The sequence below is a fragment of the Leptidea sinapis genome, chromosome 7 (genome assembly GCF_905404315.1).
Source record: "Leptidea sinapis chromosome 7, ilLepSina1.1, whole genome shotgun sequence".
NCBI classification, from domain to species: Eukaryota; Metazoa; Arthropoda; class Insecta; order Lepidoptera; family Pieridae; genus Leptidea; species Leptidea sinapis.
This window is the reverse complement of record NC_066271.1, coordinates 11786166-11800287: the sequence shown is the minus strand read 5'-3', so window position 1 is coordinate 11800287 and position 14122 is coordinate 11786166. Positions and strand designations below refer to the sequence as shown.

General features: G+C 33.5%; 1 protein-coding gene across 1 annotated transcript in view; it reads right to left on the bottom strand.

Moving 5' to 3' along the window:
• Positions 1-331: 331 nt before the first annotated feature.
• The window catches only part of LOC126965225 (espin), a 138926-nt gene continuing 125135 nt past the window's right edge, over positions 332-14122 (bottom strand). The window contains exons 13-15 of the mRNA XM_050808696.1: positions 5989-6185; positions 4791-4969; positions 332-3132 (exon numbers count right to left, since the gene is read on the bottom strand). Coding sequence (XP_050664653.1) covers positions 3026-3132; positions 4791-4969; positions 5989-6185 — 483 coding nt within the window. The 3' untranslated portion in view covers positions 332-3025. The remainder of the gene's footprint in view (positions 3133-4790; positions 4970-5988; positions 6186-14122) is intronic.

The following is a 14122-nucleotide window of genomic DNA, read 5'->3' as shown; positions in this document are numbered from 1 at the left end:
AAAGTCTTTTCTTTCATAGTTAGGTAGATTACTTATCAGCCTCCCCTCGTAGGTAGGTGTATTATAACAAAAAGGATTGTGTGGTTTTATGAACAAAATAGCGTGGAGCATTGGCACAAATGAGTAAGTCTATACACTACACGGTCAGCTGCTGCCAACTATAGGCGCCGCCCGACCGTCACGCGACATGCCGTGACCGTCACACAGACGAAAAAGTTTAAGACGACGCGATGTAATAAAAGTTTCACTTTAATATTTTCAGGAGTCGTGGATAGAGGTATCTTGCGATTAAGGCCTTAAGTATGTTACTATAAGTAATAAAAGACGAATATTAAAGCAACAATATATTATTTCATACAAAAATATAAACACAACAGTCAATTAAATAACTATCAGATGCAATCAATCGTTGAATGTTATTTGAACGACTGTACTACTGCGAAGCTGTTATACTTACTCACTAATATTGCAACAATGGTATCACTTCCTTGTTAGAAATATTTTAATTACACTATATAATTTCGAATTTATCTTTATGTATATTAGTAGACTTAGCAATAACAGCATTATACAATTTATTTCTGAACTTTAATAATAAATACACGGGTAGAATTACTTAACCGTTATCATAAAAAAATATTCAAAAATAAAATACATAATTCAACTAAATAAATATATTTCCCATACTATCATTTCGGAACATTAAGAAATCTAGTAGCCGCGCGCTTGCGTAGGCACAGATACCTACCACGTGCCGTAGTATGCGAACACGTACTAAGGGTGATTAAATTTTTAACCGACTTCAAAAAGGAGGACGTTATTAATTCGATCGGTATGTTTTTTATGTATGTACACCGATTACTCTGAGATTTCTTATCCGATTTACGTAATTTTTGCCATTTGGTCCCATAAAAATTTTACAAAGTTTGGCCCAGTAGTTTTCATTTTATGGACATTTTTTATGAAAATGTACGGAGTTTTTAGGAGTTTTCATTCAGGTTGATTATATATTATAATTATTAACTGACACTAAAAGTGTAAAAAATTAAAATACGTTTAAAAAAACCGACTTCAAAAACTGAAATGTATTTAATTTAATACACTAAACTAAACATTTTATTTAATACACCTTTACCTTAATACTTATTAAAAAAATATTTGTATGTGCAACATATTAATAGCTTTGAAGTCGGTGCCAAGGAAAATGTAATAGTAAGTACCTACACTCGCCATGCTTGACTTTGAGCGGGATAGCTTCGTCTAGAACAAAACAACCCAAGCGGACAGACACGCGTGGCTAGACAACTTTAATAGTTACAGCAAGTAAGCTGTTTATAATTTTAAACTGACTTAAAACCTATCAATATCATTATATTAAATTTTTGGTTATTTGATACATTTCAGTTTTTGAAATCGATTTTTTGTTTCCTAAATATATAATTTGTTTGTTTGAAAATTTCGAAATTTGAATTAATTACTTTAAATTTTAGAATTATTTTTTTACGATTAAGGTTTGATAGCTCTACCCGTATGTTTATTTAATGTCGCCATTAATGGGCCACGCTGTATAGAGATTTAAAAAGATATGGTACGACAAAATATTATATAATATTACAGTGAATGCGATACGGGAACTTATCTACATATTAATAGAACATGTAAATATTAAGGGAAGATAAACCCTAAAAATACTATGCAAAGGTACATTATTGTGTATTATTGAGATGAGACAAAAATATTTCTGTTAACAGTCAACAAAAAAATAACGAAATTTGATTTTAATAATGAATTGTAATTTTATAGAATAAGAATATTACGATCCGAGAATTAACAGATTCACAGAATTATTGTTATTATATTTTTCGACAACTATTTTTCGAAAGTTGACGTTTGCCAATACCAATATCCTTTGTAACTGATTCAGTCACGGTCATTTAATAGGTCTAAGAGCGCTTCCTCACTACGTCCGTTCGATCCGAATCCGATCTGTACCCGTGAAAACACGGTCCGGAGTAGTCGCAGAACTATTTGCAAGGGTTGACGTAAACAAATCGGATGACGGAAGCCGGATCTAGTGTGTAAACTACCATCGGTATTCGGATTCGGATCGGACGTAGTGCGAAGCGCTCTTACTGCTAGTTGCAGAAAGCATTCTTAAAGTTAATATCACATGCTAAATTTGACTGTCAAAATGAAAAAGAAAGTGACGGTATTATATTTTATGAAACAGTAACCTTATGGATGCTTTCTGCAACTAGCGGTTTGTCGTACAATATCTTGTTATATAGATAATTCTATATAACGAAACATATGATTAAGACTAATCCAACTCATTACACAATATCGCTGACATTCCAAGTAAGAATGTGAGGTGACATATCTCACCACAATTGTTAAATACGATTTACAAGTAATATAAATTGTAATTGGATACTTCTGTAAAAGAAAACGTAGAATAATAGCAGAAAGAAAATACTACATGAGTAGTATTTTCTATCATTAGATAGAGAAATACAATAAAGTTTCTCTACAGAGAGAGTGAAGTGAAGAAAAGTCTTCACGTTAGATATCTTCATGTGCCTTAAATTTTCCAGCTTAAATGCTGTGTTGCAATGTGCTATTACTACATTATTCATAATTAGAATACAGGAATGTAACTTTATATTGAGCACCATTTATAATTAAGTATCTAACTAAATTACAAACATTTAAAAAAATATTAGCACAAATTTTAGAGCATTTTTTTATTATTAATGATGATTATAATCCAACGTACAAAAGTAAAATATTTTCGCATTTAAAACAATATTAAACCAAATATCTATAGATTCGTTATGGTATACCACTGATATTTATTTTCTGAAAGGTGTAATATAGTCTTTACTCAGACCTAATGTAAAAAAACGAACATACAAACTATACAAAATATAATAGGCCACATTCACATCTACAGACGATAATATGAGCATTATTACACTCACTAAAATAGCATTAACTCATTTTTAACCTAGCAACACTAAAGTTATTACTCGAGGAGATTTAGCTTACTATTTGTTTTACGTAATTGTGCCCGCCATGGAATTATTTTGGCCCTCTCTTCCTCCTCTTCGTGTTTGCCGTTTGTGATGTGACCTGCAATATAATAGCGAATGTATAATGTTATACAATTGTAGGTAGATATACCCAGTCATACTCCGAGATTATTATATTTTTAGGAATGTCTAGACAAGTTAACTAGATTATTATTATTATTTATATTATAAAACAATAAATACAGATTACGCGCGAGATGAATGCAGAATTCAGGAATGCGAAAGTAGCGTGACCTAATTATAATTGGACGTAATTGAAGAAAAAACGTTCCAATGTGTATACAATCACGTCGAAATTGAGTTAAAAACACTAAACTGGTCACGTGATTAATATTAACGGACTGACAAAGAAGGGCAGCCCTACTGTCACTCTTTAAATGACGTCATGACTTAGTCCTCTCTCGAGAAGGTCGTGGAATGGGGTAAATTGAACCTTGTCCAATTTAACCCCCAGAAGACTCAAGTTGGCGCGTTTACCACAAAAAAACCTCATTTGTCGTGGTGTAAAAATAAGTCACCAGGGGAATATGGAGAAGAAATCAAAAATAAGTGTAAAGGAATTAATTTTGAAAAAATAAATGCGCTTATAAAAGCGCAAGGCTAGATCTGCTCAAGCCACACATCCTTCGATAAAGATAGAATGACTTGTGGTAGCCTATTAGTAGCGCGATCTAATTTAAGTTGAATATGTGAACACAACTGTTGGATTTCTTAAAAATACTAAGAAAATAATATAGATCTATTTTTTTGTGTTAAGAATCGTAAACGCATCTCAAAACAACCTCAGGCTTAGCCTAATCCGATACTACACCGATCAGTCTTACGGTAGAAAGCTGAGACATACAACTTGGTGGGGTAAAGGAAAAAGACCTAGGGTTGGCGTTTCAGGAGTTTAGTGCGTTTTTTATTTATTTATGTATAAGTAAGTACCTATAAGTTAATACACATCTCGAATACGATTATTAAACAGGATAATATGTAACAACTACTTCCTAAAAGTGGGGGGTTGTAATTGGACTATTTATGACTCTTATTACGTAGGTACTGTATACTGCATTACAACGCTGGATAAAAAGACTACAAAAACAAATTTATATTTTCTAAGTCTTTATGGTTACATCCTGGTACAAATGGTAGTTAAACTACCGCGCGTTGGATGATGGATGAAACCTCACATTAACGTTTGCCTGACTTCATCGGGCACTGACCTGTATAAATACCACTAGACAGGCTGTTCCATATGTCTGACAGCAATTTTTTGTGCCTATTTGAAGCGCCACTCGCGACAGTCCAGAGAACTAATTTTGACGTATAATACAAATGGCTGCCAAAGGAACGTATAATACTCTGAAGTATTATACATAATTTTGTTAGTTTTCCGTGTTATTTATACTTCAAGAATCAACGTAATAAAGTACACGTTTTTTTTTTGTTTGCGGAGGTTGTCATCACTAGTTTTAGTACCGCAGACACTCGCTACATGGCCAACAGCGCCAAAATGGCGAATATCATATAGGCAGAAATGTTCTTTGACAGCCGCCAGTCCAGTGGTATATAGTGGAGGTCAGTGTCAGCGGGCAATGCGTGAATCTGACGCCACTATGACGTAACTAAGATGGCGGCATGTCTCCATCATATCTTGCGGGTATTATGGGATGTAGAGTACAAGGACTATACATATTATCTATTGAAAGTTACCTTTGCTGTTGCCGTTGCATTGTTCCGTGGACAGCTTGAGCTCGGAGGGTGCGCGGGCGGGAGTCGCGGGTGAGTCGTAACACAGCGTGATGTTGTCGATGGAGACTGCGCGACCACCGCCCGGGTACGCCCTCCACTCTCCGTTGGTTTCCTCCACTTTAGGAGTGTACAGTGATTGTCTGAAAATTAACAAAAGCCTTATAGAAAAAGGCTGCATACCTTTGCACGTTTAGTTTATGAGATATAAGGACACACGGAGATCTCTCTCATTCAAAAGAAAATTTAAAGAAATAAATATTATGACTGTTCATTGTCAGTACATACATGAAAATTGCTCTTTATTAATGTGATTTTCATTATTATAACACTAGAAATAAGGGATTGCTTGGAATTAATTCTAGAAGGCTTCATAAGATACATAATAGCTTTAAATGTATATACTTTTATAATTAAGTCCCAGCCACTGTTCAGGCATTATATAAATAAATTTAAATGCTATAAAGGCAATAATTTTTTATTAAAAATGGCTCTGCCGTAAATCCTATTACTCCACAGCGGAATATCTAAGTGATCAGGCGGCCTGGGACTAGATTATGATTATTTTATAGCAATGAGACAGTACAATATTGTATTTCATTAAAAAGAGCGCAAAAATATAATGCTGGGAGAGTTTCTTGCGCCGCTTCTTCTCTCTCAGAGCGCCATTTGTTTCCGAAGCGGTAGTAGTCTCTATAGGTAGTATATTAGAAATGAAATCAAAAAGAATTCTAAAGGAGTAAATTTTGAGAAAATAAATGCCTTTTTCTGAGTTTATATATGTTACGGAGAATGCAAGGCGTTTTGAAGTATCAGAGTGACTATGTCGTATCAATGTGAACACACCGCACAAGGAGGCTGATTTTTCCGTTTGGTTGTTTTACGTGGAAGTTTCTTGTGGACCACAGTGCTCGCGTTCTCGTAGGAGATTGCGTCGTTTGGGGTTTTTGAATCCGGTGGCAGGATGGTTCCAAATGGTGCTCAGACTGGTAAAAGTTTTACATAACAAAGTCTAAATGATAATTAGAAGTATCTCAATATAAGTAAACTTAATTGTATTAACAAAGCGTGGCAAAAGTGTTGGAAGGTCTGCCCCTTAATGTATTAAATCACCAAATATAAGCTTTAGGTTTGACGAATATAATGAAATATTAAGTATTACCTCAATCTGCTTTCTGCTTCCTCACGTCTCGCCAATAACTGTCTCTTCCATGCCGGCACCGCTGCAGCTCTCCGTCTCTCTGCTTCGCCCGCCAACTCTCTTTCCAGATCTCTCTTCGCTTTCTCGGCAGCCCTCCGTGCCAACATCTGCCGCTTCCACGCAGGTATAACGTTGCCAGATGCATCTCTCTCCGGGATCTGTGAATAACCCTTCGACCATCGACCAGCCGTCATATTGAGTGTCCGCGCCGGACAATTCCCGTCCGTAAATGCAAACAAATACAGGCAATCTTTAGACTAAACAATATCTTATTATTCGTGTTTTGATAATAAAGAGTAATTTAAAACATATATTAAAAATTTTGTTGTTGGAAACGTTAAGTAATAATAAAAATATATTTTGGTCGAGTTTCTGTATTATGATACTACTTTTGAACTAACTACCTACTCATAACTAAATATAAGTAACTGGCACAGATTTTTAAAATTCAGCAAAGAATATTCTCCGATCCCCGACAATAAAGTATGTAGGTTCTAATTGTTAAAATGATATACAAATACAATAAATGGCTTTTAATTATACTTATTACAATAAAAATACAAAACTGAAACGCGCCTGACATCATAATAAACGAATAGCGGATCTAATACAGATTAAAACAAACTTAGGAACACTTAATATATCACAATATCGTACACCATGCGTATAATGAGTGATCAAACAAGGGGGTTTCGCGGAACCTGATATATTATTATAAAAGTATCAAGTATGTTATTTACTGCAGAATAGATCAGTTAAAATGATTGGTTTTCTGTCTAGCAATTTGCGGTTAAGATACGGCTGTATGTGTATCCAGTTAAACGGTGAAACTAATAAACGTTGGCTAATTGCTTCGGTGTCTGATAGGTTTAGATACAAGTAGAATATAAATGTAATAGGTAAGTTTAAGTATAATATCAGCAAATTTCTCGGCTTGCTTGCAAGTTGCTTTTTTTTTAAAACATAGTTTAAGTCCTGTGACGATAAATATTTGGAAGTAATGGATATCTGTGATTTTAACGAAACAAGATAATAAGTGTTATAATAAAAATATTGACTACAATAATACCAATGAATAACAAATTGTTTCGTTAGAAAATTTGATTATTATGGATTCTGCCGTCAGTTTTACTATTCTACAGAGTAACAGTAAACATCTTTTTAACGATAGAAGTGACGTTTACAATGCAGTAGCGGGATAGGATCCCTAAAACACCCAATTTCTCAACTGCTCTCGTCACCTATGTCAATAATAATAAGTAATACAAGTAGTGATAGCACAATACTGCTGGGCGGCAGAAAAAGACTCCCACCAAGCGCGCATTATATTATGTTTTAAAAGTTATTTGCAAGCATTGATTAAAACACGTTAAAAAGTATTTTTACGTAAGGCCAAGGAAGCATTTGCAGTAAATGAACAATGTAACCGCGTAGCAACGGGGGATTCTCGATATATTAATAACAATTACAGTTAGCAAAGCGTTTCGTTTGGATGTTGCATAACACGCGATCCGCACCGACCGTGAACACTAACGGTTCAACCAGGGTAGCGCTCTAGGTCCTCTATCTCTCTCTATACTATCAATATTCCATAACGTTGCTTGTATAATCAATACTGCCGGCTTTGGAATAATACATTTTATTATATGAGTATTAAATATTCTCACAATGTTTATGAGGAACGAAGTCGATATTTAAGAATTTCGACATAGCAACGGACATAAATGAATTCAATTAGTATTGATATCCAATCAATAAATTTCTTGTTATTAAATGGTTATAAATCTATTTACTGCAGGCGATAATAGTATTTTTTCTAACATGCCGGACAAACCGGTGTTTTTGGCCTGTTATATAATAATAAATAGTAATTCTATTTTTCATAATAAATGAATAAAAAAAATGTAAATGTTTTGGGGCTGTCGCTAGGGCACTGCATATAATGAGTGCAATTGCAGTGCCGCTCAGAATTTAATCCTGAGCGGTACTGCATTGTAATACACAAGGGTTATCAGTAATTATCGTCAGGTCAGAACTCCTTGCTGGAGTCCTCACTTCACCTAATTATTAAAAACTTGACTTTTTACGTTTCGAGGGCTCGAAAAAAATAAGATCAAGAATAACTGCTACAACGCCACATTTCGCGATTGTCTTCATATAAGCGCAAAAATAAATAGTTATCATATTATAATAAATGCTTATAATTAGTTTAAAGCGAAAATAAACGTAAAAAATTGCCCTGTGTGACTGCTGATGTCGAACGCTAACCTAAAGTCGAACGATTAACTCTCAACCATCACACCCTTGGTCTCTTGAAGTACTGTAGGATTACACCTACGTTTATATCGACAACTCAATCCAAACAACTATCCACTTTTATGCAGCCAATCTACTACTACCTTCAATAGATTAACTCTGTTTCTAAATATTCTTTCTTCAATGACTGTCACTACACCTTATTAAACTCTTATGTAAGTAAAGTAAATTTCACTTTAAACAATCTTAGTAAGTTCCTGTTTCACAAATACTATTTAATGTACTTCACGAGAACAGAAAACAAAACAAGTAAATATAATGTACATAAAGTATATATAATAATTAAACAATGACCCGTCCGCGTCGCACCGTGTTCAGTTCTAGTACAAATTGTGTAATGTAATGGACGACATTATATTTGAAAGTTTTCTGTGAATAAAAGTTTCAAATAATTTTTTAAATCAAATCAAAATTTACCTATACGTTTACGTCAAAAATGTCAAAGTGATTCATAATTTTATCATTTGCCAAAACTACGGAATTGTAGTGCTTTGACGAAAAGAATTTTTTAATACCTAATTACAAGAATACACTATAACATTATTGATTTATATATTTATCTTTTGTTATTGCAAAAATATCTATACCTATATTTCTAAGATAAGTTTTATAGTAATACATTAATATACAAAAGACTACTTATTTCCTTATTTTGATGGAAATCTTATTAGTGGATAATGACATACCGTACCAATATTAATTGTTTATCATTTTTGATTTTTTTGTCTAATTATTTTACTAAGATGATTAAAAATGAGATATGTGGGTAGCTGCAGAATTGAATTATTTAGGACAGAGGATAAGCCCACACCAAAGAGCCTTGTATTCATTAATATAGGAACGACGCTCAATACAAAAACATTGCTCAAAATGTTAAATATTTTTTCGTTATCTAATTACGATTTCTATTTTAGCGACCTCTTAGATCGAAATATAAAAAAGTGAAATCATAACAATTCTAGCACTACGGTTCCAAAATCACAATGCTATGAAAGTGTGTTCGAAAAGATTGGCTAAAAAATTAAATAACACTACTGAATAAAACTGAAGACGAAAAATATCAACAAAAAATTGCATCTCGTACAGTTCCAAAGCTGTCAATATCTCATGAAAGCGAGTGAAAGTTACGGCCTCTGTACATATCTTTATTATACGCAATTACAATAATACTTTTTAATAGCATCGTAAAATTTAAACTTAAATTACAAATAATATTGGCTGTTGGAAATCTTCTGATTTGGAAATAATATCGGTGTCGATTAGTTTAATTATAACATAAAATGCTTAGATTAAAGATTGGTCTCCGCTGCGATCCAACTAGTTACCGCACTATATAAAAACAATAGCTTTACAACTACTTTACAACTATTAGATGCTTGTGTGCGTGGCATCTTGACTCTCAATGGCATTTTTCAAATTTTATAACATACCCTTGTATTTCACGTGTATTTTACATTGAAATTAATAAAATACAAAATATTTACTGATGATATGTGATCCCAGTGTCTTCCTTATTTCTTGTAGTATTATTTTTACAAAGTTTTACGCGATCCGGCGCTTTAGTTTCAATTATTAGCAAAGTTTTACAGAATATGTGGCACGTCAATGTCACACATTGTTCGAGACTGGCTCGAGTATGCCCACTTGGGCATAGAATTAGTAGCCGCTCTTTGCGACTTTCTACGCCTGCGGTATCTAGTGGGAATGCAGCGGAGACCAATCCTTAATCTAAGATAAAATGTAAGCCGTATTGAATTCACTGGAATACCTCGGATAACAAACGATATATCCTACTGATGAAATATTATTTACTTTATTTTAATGAAAATAAGGGACGAGACGAGCAGGAAGCTCGTTACTTTGGAACATAAGATATTAAGTCTTATTAGTATTACTTCTATTTTTCAGTAGTAATTAGAGAGCATTTTTTTGTAATTTTTATGTTCTCCATAATTATTATCCTATACTTTAAAACTACTAATTGTAACAGAAGATTAAGGATAAATAAGTCTCATTTGCCCAGTAATTGTACTTGTAGCATTCCCCTGGTTTAAATAAAAATAGTAGATCACCGTTTGGATGGAAATCTGTCATCTTCAAGGCTAGGTACACGGAATTCTGCATACCTGTTTCTGGATGAAACATGTACAACAATTCAATGAGGATACCTAGTATTTTTTTTTAAAACACCTAGCCAGATCCTGAGCGAACTGAGCGCGCTAATCGAAAAGAAACCAGCATCTCGGAGGATGTATACGCCCGGAAGAGTTTTTTCAGAGTTACCTATCCTAAGGACATTGAGCTTCATAGGAGGCATTTGGCCTAAAAAAATGCTGTAGAATCATAGGATGTGTGGCGGTCCTCCACAGTGCGGTTTTCAAGGACCTGTCTTACTCGTACTATAAAGCTGTGGAATGAGCTTCCTTGTGCGGTGTTTCCGGAACGATACGACATGGGTACCTTCAAAAAAAGTCCGTACACCTCCTTAAAGGCGGCGGTGATCACTTAACACCAGGTCACCCGTACGCTCGTTTGTTCTCCTATTCCATAAAAATAAGTATGGATGGGCAAAACAATCTATAACATCGGAAACAGTGCAAAACTTATTGTCATAATAAAATGCGTTACATAAAAAAAACACAAAATGTCTAAGAAATATGCATTTATATATCTTAGACATTTAGTAAACTAAAACCTTTCTACTAATCTCATACTAAATGTATGGGAGTGTTAATATATCAAAATTTTGGATACTTTTCGTTTGATTTTCAAAAAGTTATTAATGTCATTCAACTGATTAGGCAGCGTACTTTCGATATCAGTTTAAAGATTTTTGATATCTATAATCGCCTGGTCACACTTAACGATTACACCGTGTATATGTAATAATAATATTATAGTAATAACTTTATTTCCCAAACATTACAAGAAATAATAGTATTACAAGTTAAAAATACGTTTCTAAATTATAATTATTCATTTACATACATTACAGGGAGCAAAGCCAGCTAAACTGTGTGTGTGTTTCAGCTGTCAGTGACTTCTCGGTACCAGACATAATTACCTACATAGTCAAATCAAATTATTAAAATCAGATAAAATAAAATAAAAATACTGCCTAAATACAAAAGTGAAGTTAAAATTATATAAAAGTATAACTTCTAAGAATGCGTGTGTATGTGTGAGTGTGTGTGGGTGTAATAGGGTGTGTTAGTGTTTAGATATGTTATTATGATTTGTATAATATATATATTACGGTGATAATAGTTTTATTGTATTAAATTTTCGGTCTCATGGAAATACAGCCCATGGAGCCAGTTTTTCGTTATTTTCTTGCATTGTAATAAAGTCTGTGGGTATATGTTTAGTCTTACGTTGACTGCATTATATATCTGGTTACTGTAAATTGTCGTCTAGAATTGTTGTATATCTATAATCGCCTGGTCACACTTAACAATTACATCCTGTATATGTGTCAGCTTTAAGAGAGAAGGGTCGCGAGTTTCCTCTCCGTCCTAGTTAGAGAGGCTTCTTTTGCTTATGCAATTTGCAACAATGGCGCCGCTATCTACATTATTACTAAAATCTTTAGCATGTCGACGTTTTTTAGACGGAAACGGATTAATGCTTGAAGGTAGAAAAAGTCGCTTCCTTATTCATTTTCTCCAGTGGGAGGCTCCTTTGCACAGGAAGCCGGCTAGATTTTGAGTACCACAACGGCGGCTAGTTCTGCCGTGAAGCAGTAATGTGTAATCATTACTGTGTTTCGGTCGGAAGGGCGCCATAGCTAGTGAAATTACTGGGGAAATGAGACTTAACATCTTATGTCTCAAGGTGACGAGCGCAATTGTTTTGCCGCTCAGAGTATTTGGATTTTTCAAGAATCCTGAGTGGCACTGCATTGTAACGGGCATGGCGTCTCAATTACCATCAGCCCAACGTCCTGCTCGTCTCGTCCCTTATTTTCATAAAAATAACATACAAATTATTCGCTTCTTCGCGTACTAAAGTACACGGCAGCAAAGAAGCCTCCGACGGGAACTATCAGTGTTATGTCGGATCGGCATTGCAATATAAATGTATATTTCGAAAAGCATTTTTGTTATATATGACCTTATAAGCATACTCGCAAAAAAGGTAAACTTTCAGAGTTATTCAACCATACAACTTAGCCTTGGTTTATTTTGTCATCCGTTTTCACGATTACAGAAAATTTTACACTTCATCGAACAATTGCTAAGTAATAGCAAATTGAATTGATTATTAGGTACATATGTGGTTGAGTCATTTGTAAAGGTTTGCAATGAAGACTACAATAATTGTATTTGTATTTCTTCGGTTGTAGGCAATTCATTGTTTCATAAAGAAAATATACTTTTATTATGACAATTTAATATTTAATTTAGTATAAATGCCATTGTTTTAACAATACGAAGTGATATAAATGTAATAATTGCCGAATTATTAACAAGTATTCTGATTTAACTTCTTTAAGATAATAAAGTCAAAGTCAAGCGCTTTAGAATAGTCATTATAAATATTTCTTTTAAATTATTTAATTTATCATAAGTTCAGAAACACTAGTGAGAAGCTAGTGAGAAGAACATACACAACGGCCACTCTTTGCAATCAATAGAGTAGGCATTATATTAGGCAATAAACAAAACAAATTTTAAGCGTTTTATATATCAAATATTTTATAAAAAGTAATAATATAATAAATATAAATTATCGTATATTGGTTGCATCAAACTTTAGAGCTTCAATTTATTGAATATCTTAGACAAATCTAAGGATGATTCGTGAACACGAGGGTCGTGATTAATCTTATAATTAGTAATCGCATTCAGCAAATGTAATTATTTATTTACTGTCATAGATCGACATGACAACACAAGCAGCATTATTAAAACTACTATTCATTTTATGCTAAATCTCTGCCCATGCCGATCCTATATAACACTGAAAGTATCCGTCGGAGGCTTCCTTACAGAAGCTGTCGTCTACTTTGGTAACGAGGAAGCGACTTTTTCTACCTTCAAGCAGTATACCAGTAAGAAATAATCCGTATCCGTCTAAAAACGTCGACATGCTAGAGATTTTAGTAATAATGTGGTTAACGCCCGCAATTTTGCAAATTGCATAAGCAAAAAAAACCTCTCGCGACCCTTCGCTCTTACAGCTAACACATATACAGGATGTAATCGTTAAATTATTCCGTTACTATTATAGATATCAAAAAACTTTAAACTGATATCAAAAGTACGTTATTTAATCAGTAAAATGACATCAATAACTTTATAAAAATCAAACGAAAACTATCCAAAAAACGGGAACACCATACATTTAGTATGAAATTAGTATAAATGTCATGGCATCGAACAACAATGTCGTCACTTTAAATATAAAATTTTGTACTTACAATCGAATAAAAGATAGTTTTATTACTTTTGTAGGTAATTCAACAGTTTCCTTTAATATCAGTACTAATTCAATAAATAAGGAATCTAAAACCGTTCTACTAATCTCATACAAAATTTTGATATTAAACACTGCCGTTGTTTAATATCACAATTTCGGATACTTGTCGTTCGATTTTTAAAAAGTTATTGATGTCATTTTACTCATTAAATAACGTACTTTTGATATCAGTTTAAAGTTTTTTGATATCTGTAATAGTTACGGAATAATTATACTTACTTATTCTGTAGCAGCTCTGATTCCATTAAGCGTCAGTTAGGAATTGAGTTCTTTGTGCAATCTGGTGGTAGAGCTGATA